The sequence below is a fragment of the Dendrobates tinctorius genome, unplaced genomic scaffold (genome assembly GCF_039654945.1).
Source record: "Dendrobates tinctorius isolate UK_male_01 unplaced genomic scaffold, ASM3965494v1 ptg000111l, whole genome shotgun sequence".
Lineage (NCBI taxonomy): Eukaryota > Metazoa > Chordata > Amphibia > Anura > Dendrobatidae > Dendrobates > Dendrobates tinctorius.
The window spans coordinates 39,314,616-39,331,943 of NW_027361779.1; the positions used below are offsets into that span (position 1 = coordinate 39,314,616).

The window sequence follows — 17,328 nt, forward strand, 5'->3', positions numbered from 1 at the left end:
GAGAATGTCATTTTGACGGATCAGAAAAAAATGCAGTTTTTTTGGCAAGTCACATCACCTCTATGTCCACAGACACAAAAATGAAGCATGCAAAGAAAACACTGTACCTACTGTGAAACATGGAGCAGGGTCAGTTATGTTTTGCTGCATCTGGAAGATGGTGTCTTTAATCTAAGGATGTACAAAGAGATCTCAACAGTATCAAGACATTCTGGAGCCAAAATCCTTCAGCAGGATAATGATCAAAAACACACAGCTAAAAACATCCTAGGACAGCTAAGAGTAAAGCATTGGACTATTCTGATGTGGCCTTCTAAGAGTCCTGACCTAAATCCTAGTGAACATCTGTGGAAGGAGCTGAAAGATGCAGTTTGAAGGCATCCGTCACACCTGAGCATTTTGCTCACAAGGAGTGGGCTAAAATAGTAGCTACGGACAGGTGCAGAAGTCTCATTGAGAGTTTCAGAAATAATTTGTTTGCAGTGATTGGCTCAAAAGGTTTTTCAACAATATATTAACCCCTTTCTGCCAGCTGACGGGATAGTACGTCATCTGGCAGTATCCCCTGCTTTAATGAGGGCTCCGGTGGTGAGCCCGCATCAAAGCCCGGGACATGTCGGCTGTTTTGAACAGCTGACATGTGCCCGCAATAGGCACGAGAGGTATTGCGATCCTCCCGCGCCTATTAACTAGTTAAATGCCGCTGTCAAACACTGACAGCGGCATTTAACAAGTGCGCGGCCAGAAATATGGGCATCGCGATCCCCGTCACCTTATCGGGGTCTTCAGTGCGTTGTCAGAACAACCATAGATGTCTCCTTGAGACATCTATGGTTGTTGATGATGGATTGCTATGTGCGCCACCCTGTGGGCGGCGCTCATAGCAATGCTGTCATTCTGCTACATAGAGGTGATCTATGCATCACCTCTATGTAGCAGAGGCGATGTAGTAGTGGCAGCTTCTAGCCTCCCATGGAGACTGTTGAAGCATGCCAAAAGTAAAACAAAAAAGTTTTTTTGAAAATATGAAAAACTAACAAACATAGAAGTTCAAATCACCTCCCTTTCGCCCCATTCAAAATAAAACGAGAAAAAAAATCAAACCTACACATATTTGGTATTGCCGCTTTCAGAATCACCCAATCTATCAATAAAAAAAAAAGAATTGACCCGATCGTTAAATGGAGTAGCCAGAAAAAAAATTGAAACTCTAGAATTACGGGTTTTTTTGGTTGCCGTGACATTGCATTAAAATGCAATAACGGGCGATCAAAAGATCGTATGTGCACAAAAGTGGTGTAATTAAAAATGTCAGCTCGGCGTGCAAAAAATAAGCCCTCACCCAACCCCAGATAACGAAAAAATGAAGACGCTTACAGGTCTCGAAAGATTTTGCAATTTTTTTTTTTCAAACAAACTTTGGATTTTTTTCTCACCACTTAGATAAAAATGAACCTAGACATGTTTGGTGTCTATGAACTCGTAATGACCTGGAGAATCATAATGACAGGTCAGTTTTAGCATTTAGTGAACCTGGCAAAAATCCAAACAAAAAACAAGTGTGGGATTGTTGTTTTGTTTGTAATTTCACCGCATTTGGAATTTTTTTCCCAGTTTTCTAGTACATGACATGGTAAAACCAATGGTGTCGTTCAAAAGTACAACTCATGCCACAAAAAATAAGCCCTCACATGGCCATATTGACAGAAAAATAAAACAAATTATGGCTTTGGAAAGAAGAGGAGCAAAAAATGAAAATGGAAAACCGAAAAAACTCCGATCATTAAGAGGTTAAAGGAGTTTTCCACTTCAAGGACAACTGCTTCTCGATCTGAATGTTTACCCCAGTTAAAATAAAAATACTGAAACTTTCCTCCCATGCCAGCACTTGCTATCAGTGTGTCAAGAGTGGGAGAAGAGGGTTGCATTGACAGTCCAACAATGGGCAGCACTTTGAACACATTTTAGAAGTGGTCATGAACTTGTAAATAATAACTCATGAAATAATAAAGTTAGGTTAAAACCAAGCACACCATTGTTTTCTTGTGAAATTCTCAATAAGTTTGATGTCACACGAACCTCTTCCCATTGGAAAAAATAAAGTTGGATTCAAAATGGCCGACTTCAAAATGGTCACCATGGTCTCCACCCATCTTGAAAAGTCTCCCCCCTCCTATATACTAATGTGCCACAAACAGGAAGTTGATCTCACCAACCATTCCCATTTTATTTAGGTGTATCAGTATACATGGCCCACCCTGTAGTATACATCTGATTTCTGCATCTAGCAGGGGACTCGATGAGACTGTGTGCATTGCCGGTGGCACCCGGTTATATAATCTTCATGTTCATTCTTCTAGATTTTCATAAATTTGTGTTCTCCCTGGGGCTGGTATGGTAATAGGCTGTTAGACAATGGCCTGTCTGTCTGCACGGTGATTTACTGGAGTTAGTACACTGGATTAGTGTATGTTACCATTTTATAGAGGAGTGCTGATACAGATTCATGTCACTGTTTACTGCCATAGCTCCAGAACGACATTTTCGGACTTGAGGAGCAGTTTGTTACTAGCTCATTGACTGCGGGACATCATGACCAGCATAAACGGCAGAACTTTTTATGGTACCTAAATAGTTTTTTCGGAAGAGGATTATGCACGTCCATGCCTCTTCATAGCTTTAGATTTTCTGACTCTTCCCTTCTGTCCTGAAGAAACCAGTATAATTGCTATTTTACTTCAAATATTTATTGAGCAGGGACTGAAGCTTGAGAAAATGTAGAAAAACCTATTTTCGAGTCTGTGTAATTTTAGCTCCGTGTTTGTATAGCGAATGCGCCTACATACTGGAAGGGGTAATGCTGCGGTGTGGGTGTAGCTTCCATTCTGCACCCTTTCCTGTAGTGGTGTTGTATAATTCTGCACACTAAACACCAGAAAGGAATAAAGCAAAATTATTATTTATTATCATTATACATTTATATAGCGCCATTTATTCCATGGCGCTTTACATGTGGAAAGGGGAAATATAAATGCCAAGAATATTGTACAGAGTCCTGGTGCGTGGAAGATTCATGATTGGCTAGAAAATAGGTAAATGTTGGAGCCACAGTGATCAGAAGCAGGTCACATCGTGGAGCTGTTGCTGTACAGTGCGTCCCTAGGACCATGCATGTAACTCCAATTAAGCATGAAATATTGTTCTGTTTGATCAGTGGCATCTATTGAAGAATACAGCAGACTTACAGTAACAGGTCCACTGTGTTCATGGGGGAAACACTCGCCCTGGTCAGCAGGGAGTGACAGGCTACATGTAGATACACTGTGGCCATCCGTCTCTGCTTGGTGGATACAGGATGAGTACGCCTCAATAATACAGTGGACTAATAATAGCTGCTGTATATGGTCACTGTCATGTTAACAAACTTTAAATAAATTAGAATTTGATTATAAGAATCCATTTATGAGCCACTTCTTCCCCTGCCTCCTGAGCTCACTGTCCATTCTGAGAAGCTTTATCCATTTATGAGCCACTTCTTCCCCTGCCTCCTGAGCTCACTGTCCATTCTGAGAAGCTTTATCCATTTATGAGCCACTTCTTCCCCTGCCTCCTGAGCTCACTGTCCATTCTGAGAAGCTTTATCCATTTATGAGCCACTTCTTCCCCTGCCTCCTGAGCTCACCGTTCATTCTGAGAAGCTTCTATATCCATTTATGAGCCACTACTTCCCCTGCCTCCTGAGCTCACCGTCCATTCTGAGAAGCTTCTTTATTTATGAGCCACTTCTTCCCCTGCCTCCTGAGCTCACCGTCCATTCTGAGAAGCTTCTTTATCCATTTGAGCCACTTCTTCCCCTGCCTCCTGAGCTCACCATTCATTCTGAGAAGGTTCTTTATCTATTTATGAGCCACTTCTTCCCCTGCCTTCTGAGCTCACCTTCCATTCTGAGAATCTTCTTTATCCATTTGTGAGCCACTTCTTCCCTTGCCTTCTGAGCTCACCATCCATTCTGAGAAGCAGCTAAACATCTGTTGTGATCATGTTACAAGTGGGTTATTTAACACCTATGGAGGAGGAGGAATGAGGAGAAAAAAAATTTTCAGAGACAGGGAGATTGTCAAACAGCTTCTTATAAGTGATTTAGTTTATCCCAGAGCTGGATTCACAGCTACGTAGCTCAGTGCTGCTGTACAATGTCTTCTGTGCTGCTGCTTCTATCTGTATGCTACACAGGTAAAGAAAAGAGTAGGAATCCATCTCTGTTTGTGCTATCTTCTCTAGTGGATATCATAGCAGATACTAGTACATACAGACCTGAAAATTAGAGAGTAGCTGCAGGGAAAAACTATTGAAAATTGCAGAATATGCGTCAAAATGTGGACTATAAATATTATAATGGCCAGAAATAGTCAATTATCGTGAACACATGCAAGTCAACTTATTCTGAAAAGTCACCTGACATTGATAGTGCATTTTACAATCTGAATTATAAGACTTAAAGATAAGGGTGCAATTCCACATAATTATTCAGGAGCCATCATTAAACTGCAGCTGTCCTGAATTTTATCTTTAAAGCAAGTCAGTTTAGTGAATTATGTTGTTGCTTTTGATTTTTTTATACATATATGTCTCTTATCAATTCAAAGTGTACAGACAACTGCTTCAATAATGCATGGTAATGATTGAATATGACCACTAGGGTGCACTGTGGTACCACTTAGTGCTATTACCTTTTGGGACTCATGCAGTGATAGTGTAGTTTATCCATTTGTCACTGCTCCCAGATTTCCTATATCTGCTGCTGTCAGTATTGTTGTCCCGGTAGTGTTCAACCAGAGCATATATTAAAAATTGTAGCATTGGCAGGCAATAGTACAAAGCAAGCTGCTATTCCTACGATCCTCTGAAATCTGTGGCATTTAAATAGCCTGTATAGTAGGGAGAGCCCCAATAGTCTGGGAAGGAAATTGATTATAAATTCTTTAAATTCCTAAAAGGACCAGTGATCCCACTAGTTATTTGTTCATTAAAACCTGTGTCATTATCATTTAAAAATACATGCCACGCTTGGGTCAAGAAAGATTGTGTTTGACACTCTACTCTGTGCCCGTGCACCATCTATGATTGCTCAATAGAATATAAAGTACAGTCCTTGATCTTTGTTATTCCACTCTATTATTATGGACTTGAGATCGGGAATGGCAATTAATCTAAAACAAAATGTTAGTTCTGCTACAGACTTCGGGCGTGTTAAAATTTAGATGTGCTCATCTAGTCTCGTCCCTCACCCCTGACATGGTCTACCACAGTTTTGACGTCATCAGGGATCTAGGACAATAAATCTTCTCTTATCTACTGTAGAATTACTAAACAAGCTTAAAAATGTATGCTACGGCCTCAGGAGGGATTACCCCACTCATCGGAGACACTGCTGCTGATTTATGTCTGCTATGTAGAATTACAAATATGTCACCTTCAATGACACATGAGCCCTCCAGCTCTGCAACAATCGTCTTTGTATTGTTTCTCCTGAGGCGGCAATGCTTTGATTTCGATGATAGAACAACCTACATGCTAGATGAATCCACCCTTAGTTTACGTATCAGGGCTGTGGCGGTGAAGGGCCAGGTATGGGGGTTCTGTGCACAATCAAAAATGGGAGGGGGAGAGGCATGGAATGTGAGTGGGGGGAGAGACATGGAATGTGAGTGGGGGGAGAGACATGTAATGTGAGTGGGGGGAGAGACATGTAATGTGAGTGGGGGGAGAGACATGTAATGTGAGTGGGGGGGAGAGACATGAAATATGAGTGATGGGGAGAGACATGAAATATGAGTGATGGGGAGAGACATGAAATATGAGTGATGGGGAGAGACATGAAATATGAGTGAGGGGGAGAGGCATGGAATGTGAGTGGGGGGGAGAGACATGGAATGTGAGTGGGGGGGAGAGACATGGAATGTGAGTGGGGGGGAGAGACATGGAATGTGAGTGGGGGGGGAGAGACATGGAATGTGAGTGGGGGGGAGAGACATGAAATATGAGTGATGGGGAGAGACATGAAATATGAGTGAGGGGGAGAGGCATGGAATGTGAGTGGGGGGGAGAGACATGTAATGGGAGTGGGGGGGGAGAGACATGTAATGGGAGTGGGGGGGAGAGAGACATGTAATGTGAGTGGGGGGAGAGAGACATGGAATATGAGTGGGGGGGAGAGAGACATGGAATATGAGTGAGGGGGAGAGACAAGGAATATGAGGGGAAGTGAGACATGGAATGTGAGGGGGGAGAGAGACATGGAATGTGAGGGGGGGAGAGAGACATGGAATGTGAGTGGGGGGGAGAGACATGGAATGTGAGTGGGGGGAGACATGGAATGTGAGTGGGGGGGGAGAGAGACATGGAATGTGAGTGAGGGGGAGAGACAAGGAATATGAGGGGAAGTGAGACATGGAATGTGAGGGGGGGAGAGACATGTAATGTGAGTGGGGGGGAGAGACATGAAATATGAGTGATGGGGAGAGACATGAAATATGAGTGATGGGGAGAGACATAAAATATGAGTGATGGGGAGAGACATGAAATATGAGTGAGTGGGAGAGGCATGGAATGTGAGTGGGGGGAGAGACATGGAATGTGAGTGGGGGGGAGAGACATGGAATGTGAGGTGGGGGAGAGACATGAAATATGAGTGATGGGGAGAGACATGTAATGGGAGTGGGGGGGAGAGACATGTAATGGGAGTGGGGGGGAGAGAGACATGTAATGGGAGTGGGGGGGAGAGAGACATGTAATGGGAGTGGGGGGAGAGAGACATGGAATATGAGTGGGGGGAGAGAGACATGGAATATGAGTGAGGGGGAGAGACAAGGAATATGAGGGGAAGTGAGACATGGAATGTGAGGGGGGAGAGAGACATGGAATGTGAGGGGGGGAGAGAGACATGGAATGTGAGTGGGGGGGAGAGACATGGAATGTGAGTGGGGGGAGACATGGAATGTGAGTGGGGGGGGAGAGAGACATGGAATGTGAGTGAGGGGGAGAGACAAGGAATATGAGGGGAAGTGAGACATGGAATGTGAGGGGGGGAGAGACATGTAATGTGAGTGGGGGGGAGAGACATGAAATATGAGTGATGGGGAGAGACATGAAATATGAGTGATGGGGAGAGACATGAAATATGAGTGATGGGGAGAGACATGAAATATGAGTGATGGGGAGAGACATGAAATATGAGTGAGTGGGAGAGGCATGGAATGTGAGTGGGGGGGAGAGACATGGAATGTGAGGTGGGGGAGAGACATGAAATATGAGTGATGGGGAGAGACATGTAATGGGAGTGGGGGGGAGAGACATGTAATGGGAGTGGGGGGGAGAGAGACATGTAATGGGAGTGGGGGGGAGAGAGACATGTAATGGGAGTGGGGGGAGAGAGACATGGAATATGAGTGGGGGGAGAGAGACATGGAATATGAGTGAGGGGGAGAGACAAGGAATATGAGGGGAAGTGAGACATGGAATGTGAGGGGGGGAGAGAGACATGGAATGTGAGGGGGGGAGAGAGACATGGAATGTGAGTGGGGGGGAGAGACATGGAATGTGAGTGGGGGGAGACATGGAATGTGAGTGGGGGGAGACATGGAATGTGAGTGGGGGGAGACATGTAATGTGAGTGGGGGGGGAGAGAGACATGGAATGTGAGTGAGGGGGAGAGAGACATGGAATATGAGTGAGGGGGAGAGACAAGGAATATGAGGGGAAGTGAGACATGGAATGTGAGGGGGGGGAGAGAGACATGGAATGTGAGGGGGGGAGAGAGACATGGAATATGAGTGAGGGGGGAGAGACATGGAACATGAGTGAGGGGGGAGAGACATGGAACGTGAGGAGGGGGGAGAGACATGGAACATGAGGAGGGGGGAGAGACATGGAACGTGAGGAGGGGGGAGAGACATGGAACGTGAGGAGGGGGGAGAGACATGGAATGTGAGGAGGGGGGAGAAACATGGAATGTGAGTGGGGGGGAGAGAGACATAGAATGTGAGGGGGGAGACATTGAATGAAGGGGGAGATGGACATGGAATGTGATGGAGGGGAGACATGGAATATGAGGGGAAGAGACATGGAATATGAGGGGGAGAGAGACATGGAATATTAGGGGGAGAGAGATATGGAATGTGAGGGGGGAGAGAGACATGGAATATTAGGGGGAGAGAGATATGGAATGTGAGGGGGGAGAGAGACATGGAATGTGAGGGGGAAGAGAATGAAATATGAGGGATGGGGGAGAGACATTGATTATGGGGGGGAGAGAGACATGGAATGTGAGGGGGGCAGACATGGAATATCTGGGGAGGGGGGGCATAGAGACCTGGAAACCCGGGGGGGGTGCAGAGATGCATGGAACAGAGGGAGACATGAAATATGGGCGGGATACATGGAATATGATGGGAGGAGAGGGACATGGAATATGTCCCCTCTTATTTTTGCTTTTGCACAAAAGAATCATGCCTGGCCCTTCACCGCTGCAGCCGTGATGCTGGCATTGCTGCAGCCCTGATAATTAACAGTGGATGAATCCACCACCACGATCCTGTCATTGCTGCGCCTCTGATCCACGCTGATCTACTGTCCACATTGCTCCCACGATCTATTCTGCTCGCTGCTCCTCGTAGCACATGTAGATCACGGTGCAATCACCAACAAAATGGGGCTGCAGTATGAATTTAGGTTTTATACTGTATAGAGCACTATATGGGGCTATTAGACTGTATGGTGCACTATATGGGGCGCATTATACTGTGGAGCACTATATGGGGCCCATTGTACTATATGGGGAATCTAGGGAGATCAGTTGGACAAAAATGACTTTGTATGGGCCGCTTCTGTCCACTTTTACGGGAGCAGTGGTGTAATGGGTGACCCCCGCTCCATCCACTTCTATGGTCAATGAAACCTGACGCCTTTACCATGACTAAGGGCACTGACGTGCCAGAAACGTGTCAGGATTTGTTTTTAATCATGTTTTTCCACTTAATAGAAATTTTATGAATTTTATTTACTGGAAGTTTGTGCTGAGCTTCATCCTCCCCTCCTATATGTTTAATAACCAGTGCTATTAGATAAATAATTGTTTAGTTGTGTGTAATATACATATATTATGACCGGAGCTTGTATTTTACACACAGTGCTTTATTTTTAATAACCCTGCAGTTTATTTTAATGGTTGGTTAAGGAAGCGATTTTACAAATGTTTCAGATTGTGCAGATTATCGTGAGTGCAATGTTCCAAACCACAGTCAGCCTGGCCTCATCATTAAACATTTTCCGCATAGAGGAGGAAAGACTATGCCTCATCTGTTAAAAGAAAATAACACAGATCAGAGCAAAAATGCAAGAGTGTAACATATGAAGAGGGTAAAAAATAACATTTGGCCTTTTTAATCAGGGTGTTAATCACTGATGATTAAGGGATGGTAGTTTCAACCCTCATAAGATATTATACTACCGTATATTGCTCACAAGGGTGCTTTCCCAAATTGCCAGCATTCTGTAAAGACACAGCCACTTAAAGGGGTTTTCTGGGACCCTGAAGTTCAAGATCTAATTGTTGGATATCTTGTTCGACGACCGGTCAACTGCATCAACACAGCACACTTTGAATCATTGAGCCTATTCAGGCAGCTGATTGGCACAGGTACCAGGAGACCCCTTATTGTTAAAACAGCCACTCTCGTGTCAACAAAGTTATTCAAATCAATAGTGCCTTGGCAACTATGCAGTTGACAGAGCTGTGCTGTGCAGCTCCGCAACTGTGCTGGGCATCTCCGCAGCTGTGCACTTCCTGCAGACAGCAGGACCAGCTGATTGGCAGGGTGCTGGATATCGTACTGCCACCAATCAGATTGTCAATGTCCTGGGCAACCCTTTTACAATTGTGGTTGTGCCTGACATTGCAACTCGGAGCATATCAATCCTATTCAAAATGGAACTGTACATTTAACAGACTTTGCATAAACCAATAGTACAGGCAAATATAATAACTTTGTAATATATTAAATAAAAAATCATTCCTTTCCCCACTTATCAATTACTTCTTCCTCACCCCCTGCCTTCTGAATTTTCCAGCCACGGTGAAAAAAAAAAACAGATCAATTCTGTCTTGCTTAGACAAGGCGCACTGCTAGCTCCCTGTGTTGTCATTACTTAGACCATTACACTCTATTAAACGGGAAGGGAGGAAGGAGGAGCAGGGAGTGGAAATAGGCAGCAGAAATATAAAGTTTGTGGTGAGTTGTCTAACAAGTCATTTACCTCATCTGAGAACTGACGTACTACCAGTCAGCTCGGCTCTGCTGAATATTGTTCTCCATACTGCTGCACCTGTGTGCTAAATAAATTAGCAGTAATCCCTCGCTATGTGCTGTGCTTTGTATGGGAGAGATCATACCAGCTTGTTTCTGATCACTGGCTTCCAATGAATTGCATATTAAGTTTTTTGTAAGCACAGTTACTCTTTACACCGAAGTACCAGGCAAAACTAACATAGATGTTTCACCCTGTGAAGCAGATGTGACACTATAGATGAGCTTGCATGGAGAGAGTTGGACTTTATCTTTCAATTCTTAATAACCTTAAGTAAGGAAAGACCTCGAAAACTTCTTAATCCATAAAATTCTGCTGGTTATCTTCTCCAGAAACTGCATTTGTAGACTAATGGAAAGCTATAATATATATTTAGATATAGTCTGTGTTACTGGTCTTACTGGCATTTTTCCCTAAAATAAACTTCTTTTCCCATCCTAACACAACGTCGTTTCACTTTTTTTTTTTTTTTTTTTTGTCTCAGAAGACCATCTGAAACTATAACCCATGAATCCAAGTGGAAAAGTAACACACCACAACCTGAGTCTTCCAAGTAATGTATTTACTGTTACATTTCATAAATGTATTCAAGTAAAGGTAAACTAGTTGTGAACTAGTTTCTTATGTGATCTTAAGGCTAGGTTCACATTGCGTTAGCGCATCCATTTCGGCATGCGTTAGGATGCGTTACTATTATTGCGGCCAATGGGTGCGTTAGCGCATCCGTTACATAGCGTTAGTGCCTCTATGTAATGGATGTGCTCACTGCATGGCCCCTAACGCAATGTGAACCACCCCTTAACCTCTAAGTTGAGTTACCCAGGATTTAGTTATTTGCATTCCTATGGCAAGCCACAAATGATACATCCTGACTATATAATGGCAAACTCAACCGTATGCTTCTTAAAAAGTTCAATAGTTTGGGGGTTAGATATATAGATTACCTGGCTTACTTCAATATCTACGCCAGCCTCCTCCACACACACAGAGCAAAATCATGCTCTGACACTGGAAACTCTCTCATGTGGGATAAAAGCTCAAAGTGTTATGGTAAATTTATGAAAACCCTAAGGCTGCGTGCACACTATCAATAATACTAGCGTTCTGGACACAGTGCAGTACAATCACAGTGGATGGGATTAATAGAAATCTCATGCCCACTGTTCTTTTTTAAATTGTATAAAATCACCTGCGTTGCGGGTTTCCGAGCCGCAGCTTGTAAGTTTCTTTTGCAGGAACGCTCAGACTTCTGTCCGGAAATTCCTCATAGACTTGCATTAGATGAGGAAAATCTGCAGTTAAAAAAACCCCACATGCTTTGTAAGTGTGTTTACGCAGGTGTTTTAACCTAATAAATAAATGATTTTAAAAAATGACATAGGGTCGGTCCCCCTTATTTTTTTTTATAACAGCCAAGGTAAAGCAGACAGCTGCAGACTTAAATTATCAGGCTGGAAAGATCCATGTTTATTGAACTGATTCTTCCTGGTGTGGTGGCAATCACTGTAATGGTAGTTGAGGCTGGTGACATCTGTGATTTGTCAAAAATCACAGCTGCCATCAAGCCCTGAGTTTAGTAATGGAGAGGTGTCTATCAGACACCCCCATTGCTAGCCCAGCAATCAAAAATAAAAGCACACAGAAAAAAATACTTTATTTGAATAAAGACTCCCCCACAATATCCCTCGTTCACCAATTTAATGAAAAAAAAGAAAAAAAAAAGTCTCATCCAGGTCCGAAGAAATCCACTAAATTCGAAGTAGTCCAGAAAAGGATACCTGAAAAACATTAACCCCTTAGTGACAGAGCCAATTTTGTACTTAATGACCGAGCCAATATTTACAATTCTGACCACTGTCACTTTATGAGGTTATAGCTCTGGAAAGCGTCAACGGAGATTCCACTGATTCTGAGTTTGTTTTTTCGTGACATATGGTACTTCATGTTAGTGGTAACATTTTTTCAATATGACTTGCGTTTATTTATGAAAAAAATGGAAATTTGGTGAAAATCTTGCAATTTTCAAGCTTTTAATTTTTGTGCCCTTCAACCAGTTATGTCACACAAAATAGTTAATAAATAACATTTCCCACATGTCTACTTCAGCACAATTTTGGAAGCATACATTTTTTTTTTTTGTTAGGAGGTTATAAGGGTTAAAAGTTGACCATCGATTTCTCACTTTTCCAGCAACATTTACAAAACCATTTTTTTTTTTTTTCCTCAAGGTGCTCAAAACCACATTCAAGAAGTTTATTAATCCTTCAGGTGCTTCAGGAGAACTAAAGCAATGTGGAAGGAAAAAAATAAAGTTTACTTTTTTCACAAAAAATTTACTTTGGAATCAAACTTTTTTTTATTTTCAAGAGGGTGTCAGGAGAAAATGGACCTAATTTCTCCTGAGTACGCCGATACCCCGTATGTGAGGGAAAGCCACTGTTTGGGCGCATGGCAGGGCTCAGAAGGGAGGGAGCACGGTTTGACTTTTTAATGCAAAATTGACTGGAATCAAAAGCGGGCACCATGTTGCATTTGGAGACCCCTGATGTACCTAAAGGGTGGAAACCCCCCAATTCTAACTCCAACCCTAACAGCCCTACCCCTGACCTTAATCCCAACCGTAAACCCAACTCCCAGCACCACCCCAACACAACCGTAACCCCAAGACCACAACTGTAACCCCAACTGTAAGCTCAACACAACCCTAGCCCCACCCTAACCCTAGTCCAACCCTAACCCTAGTCCAACCACAACACTAACCCTAATGGAAAAAAATACATTTTTTTTATTTTATTATTTTTACCTAACTAAGGGGGTGATAAAGGGGGGTTTCATTTACTATTTTTTTTATTTTGATTACTGTGATAGCGTCTATCACAGTGACCAAAATGAACCAATAGGGAAAATCTCCTATTGTTGCTGGCCGGCAGATTTTGGCGGGCGCACTGCGCATACACCCACCATATTCTTCCCAGAAGAAGACGCCAGGGGGCAGAGCCCGGAGGGTCCAGGGACACCAGAGGTACAGGGGGGCTCAGAGGACCCCATTTCTCTCTCCTGTGGTATGCTTGTTCAGATCAGAAGAGAGAAATAAATGGAAAATCTTTTTTTTTTTTGCGGTCGCCGTTATTCGGTGAATAACTGCGATCACAACACTGGGGACGGTAAAAACCGAGACCCCGAAGATTTTCCGACGCTGGGAGCACTATACCCTTATTTCTCAGCGCCGTTAAAAAGCTGCACTGAGGAATAAGTACCCTTAACTGCCGCCATTAAAAGAGGTATTGTAGGTCGTTAAGGGGTTAAAAGAAATAAATAAAAACAACACACTCCCTTGTTCACCAATTTATTACCTAAAATGTTTCCACGAAGCTCCGACGTAGCCCATGTTCCTTGAGTTCACAGTATCGGTAAAATAGCTGCTATGCACAGCATAGCTCCTGCTGCAGTCAGCAAGGCCCAGTGGCTCTGATGAGCGTTGTCATCACTACCCGGCGCCTGTGAATAGTCACTTAACAGCAATTCACAGTCGCCGCAACCAGATTTGGGGAATGCGGACTACGGTGAAGCTTCATAGGAACATTATGGGTAATAAATTGGTGAACGAGGGACTGTCGCTTGTTTCTGTTTCTTTCTTTTTATGTTTACAGGTATCCTTTTCTGGACTACTTCCGATTTGGTGGATTACTTCGGACCTACATGGGATTTTCTTTCTTAGTGTGTTTTTATTTTTTTTTTAATAAAAGTAATTGGAAACAGGAGGTTTGGCCTGCCAATTTGAGCATAAGAAGCAGTGGGAGGCAAACACAGGGCACCAGGTTGGGCTTTATTGAAACCTTTAACATTCTTTCCTGCCTGGCACATTCCTTATGTGTATTTTTTTGCTGTGCTTACTTTTTAACATTTACATTTGTATCCTTTTGCAGCCCGTGGCTTTCAACTTTCAGTAAAAGTAAGCCCTCAGTGGCCCCTGTGACTTTTACTACGATCGTTGAAGAAGAGAAGAAGCAGGAGGCTGCCTTAATTAGGAGCCGAGAGAAACCACTGGCACTCATCCAGGTAAGCAGAGGAACATTTTGGCTGAGGCACTAATATTGCATGGTTGAGATTTGAGTATGGTTGTTTTCTTCTTTTTTTTTAGCCTACACACAATATTATGCCTGTCTATAAATGACTAGCAGAATATTTTTGCCTTATGTCTCTTAGATTGAAGAGAGAGCAATTCAAGATCTGCTGGTCCATTACCAAGCAGTAGATAACCCAGAGGAATACATAACCGTTGAGCGATCAGCACAAGGGCCCATGGCAACGCCAATGTGGAACAAGCATTGACTATGACTTGGCTGTATTGTGTATCACATAGATGTGGATATGTTGTTGTTCTATTTTGGATCGTGTTTGCAGGTAGTATTCATAGCTGAAAAGGCACAAGCATGACTTCGAGTTTGGTCTGAATTTACTAGTAAGTGGTAAATGCACTAATTTCCTCTTGCCGGCCATATACACATACTGTACATATTGCTCATGGATATTTTATATTCTCAGTTTGGGCTAAATTAATAATGATATATTGTTTATTATAGAATATTTAATACTGAGGGGCAGTATTCTGTTTACAACTTATTAAATTTCTATTGCAAATAAAAGTGTGCAATTATAATTTTGTGAATTTGTTTTTTCTTTCTCCCTCAATTTATTTTCATTGTTTCCTGTTATGTCTTAGAAGCTCTGAATAACTTTGACATGGAAAAATGGTCTTGATACTATACGTTAAAAGTTGCACTAGGGGCTAATTCATTAAGATTGGCGTTGTGCATGCCAGTTTTAAAGGGAATCTGTCAGTAGATTCAACCCTCCTAAGCCGTGTATATGGACATGTAGGTCATAGAAAGCTGAATAAAATGACGCCTTGATATCAGTGATCTGATGTCTTAAAGCCCCGTCACACACAGCGATTTCGCTAGCGAGATCGCTAATTTTGTGACGCCACAGCAATCTTGCCAGCGAGATCGCTGTGTGTGTGACGGGGATCAGCGACCAGCCCCCCTGCCGGGTATCGTTGATCTTGCTCGATCGGCCTGGGCCAGCGACGCTGGTTTCTAATGTAAACATCGGGTATCCAGGAGCCGCACGGCTCTTAGTTACCCGATGTTTACCATGGAAACCAGCGTGTTGGTGGGATTGCTGGGACAACGTTATGTGTAACGGGGCCTTTACTCCAGAGACGTCCATGTTTTTCTAAATGTGTAAATGAGCTGTTAAGCACTATGGTATGGACACAGATCTGAATCTGCTTCCAGACCTTATTTTAAATGAAAGGGGGCTTTACCAGTGTGAGACGTGTAGATCAGTAAAGCAGACTGTCATTCATTACATGTCAAAGAAAGGTGTATTGAAACAGTTTGTGATTGTATTTATATCCTGAATTTGTGATTGTTTTTATGCCCTGATGAAGTGGCTGGTTTTGCCACGAAACGCGTAGGCTTATTAAAGAAGTTTTTTATTATATGGACTGCCGAAGGTGCGTTTTTTTTTTTTTTCTGGTCAGCGCGGTTTATTCAGCCCGGCTCTTTTTTCCTCTTTGGATTTGATTCATTACATGTCTCACACTGGTAATGCTCCTTTCATTAAAATATGCTCTGGAGGCAAATTCTCAGTGAGATCTGTGTCTGGACCATAGTCCTGAACAGCCCATTTACTTATTAAGAAAAAGAAAAAGGTGGATTTCTCTTGATTAAGATGTCTGATTTCAGATATCAAGGCATTTTATTCAACTTTCTATGACCTACAAGCCCATATATACAACTTAGGAGGGTTGATCCTAATGACTGATTCCCTTTAATGAGGAATCGCTGGAATACAATGATTCAATTTCCCTAATTCATTAAGCGGCACCACTTCATGCATTAGGAATATCTGTTAACTCGTATGCTAGAAATGTACTCCAATCAATGTATTCTGCTTTTTATTGTCCCAATGTTTTCAGAAAATCTTTTCTGTCTTACTAGTGCAAGCACTGAGTTATGCAACATAGTGACATGCTCGGACATGTCGGCTGCTACAACTTGTTCATTTAAATTATCGGTAATTGATATACTGGCTGTAAAAACTCCTGATAAGAATCACAAGATTGGTGTTAAGTGAAATTGCAGTTATCTCTACCCTAATGGCATGGAAATCCTGCAGACTCAGTATACAACAAAGATAGTCCCCTTGGATTTTCAGAGAAGTTACCTGACACTCTAGCACTACATAGTATCTCTAGGAAGGACTGTTTAGGCTCCAGAATGTTTTCTTATTCCATAGGACATCATATATACTGTATTTCGAGATATCGGTATACGTATGTGCAGGTATATCTATCTACAGTTATATAGTTAAGCTGTCAGGTTCACTTTGAATTAAGTTAAAGCGAACCTGTCACCTGTTTTGACCGCTATAAGATGCGGCCACCGCCTTTCAAGGCTTGTATACAGCATGCTATAACCCTGTGGATAAGCCCCGAATCCGACCTGAAAGATGCGAAAAATATCTTTTATTATACTCATCCTGGGGGGCGGTCCGGTCCGATGGGTGTCTCAGGTCCGGGTCCGGCGCCTTCCATCTTCTTGTGACGCTGCCCTCCTGCTTGCTTCAACACTCCCTGGCATTGCGCTCCTGCACAGGCGTACTTCTCTGCCCTTTTGAGGGCAGAGCAAAGTACTGCAGTGCACAGGTGTTAGGAATGGTCAGAGAGACCCAGGGCCTGTGCACTGCATGAATTTGCTCTGTACGCCTGCGCAGGAGTGCGATGCCGGGGAGCGATGAAGCAAGCAGGAGGGCGGCATCACAAGAAGATTAAAGGACCCGGTCCTGTGACACCCATCGGACCGGACCGCACAGGACCGACTTCCCCCGGGTGATTATAATAAAACGTATTTTTATTCGGACTCCCATGACAGCACCACGAGAGAGGGGATCCGC

General features: G+C 43.1%; 1 protein-coding gene across 3 annotated transcripts in view; it reads left to right on the forward strand.

Moving 5' to 3' along the window:
• Positions 1-15,025, forward strand: part of IBTK (inhibitor of Bruton tyrosine kinase) — a 125,962-nt gene extending 110,937 nt beyond the window's left edge. The window contains exons 27-29 of one of the 3 annotated variants that reach the window (XM_073589678.1): positions 10,850-10,918; positions 14,292-14,424; positions 14,572-15,025. In XM_073589678.1, coding sequence (XP_073445779.1) covers positions 10,850-10,918; positions 14,292-14,424; positions 14,572-14,697 — 328 coding nt within the window. In that variant the 3' untranslated portion in view covers positions 14,698-15,025. The remainder of the gene's footprint in view (positions 1-10,849; positions 10,919-14,291; positions 14,425-14,571) is intronic. The other 2 variants (XM_073589679.1, XM_073589680.1) reach the window with 2 other exon arrangements.
• Positions 15,026-17,328: the final 2,303 nt, after the last annotated feature.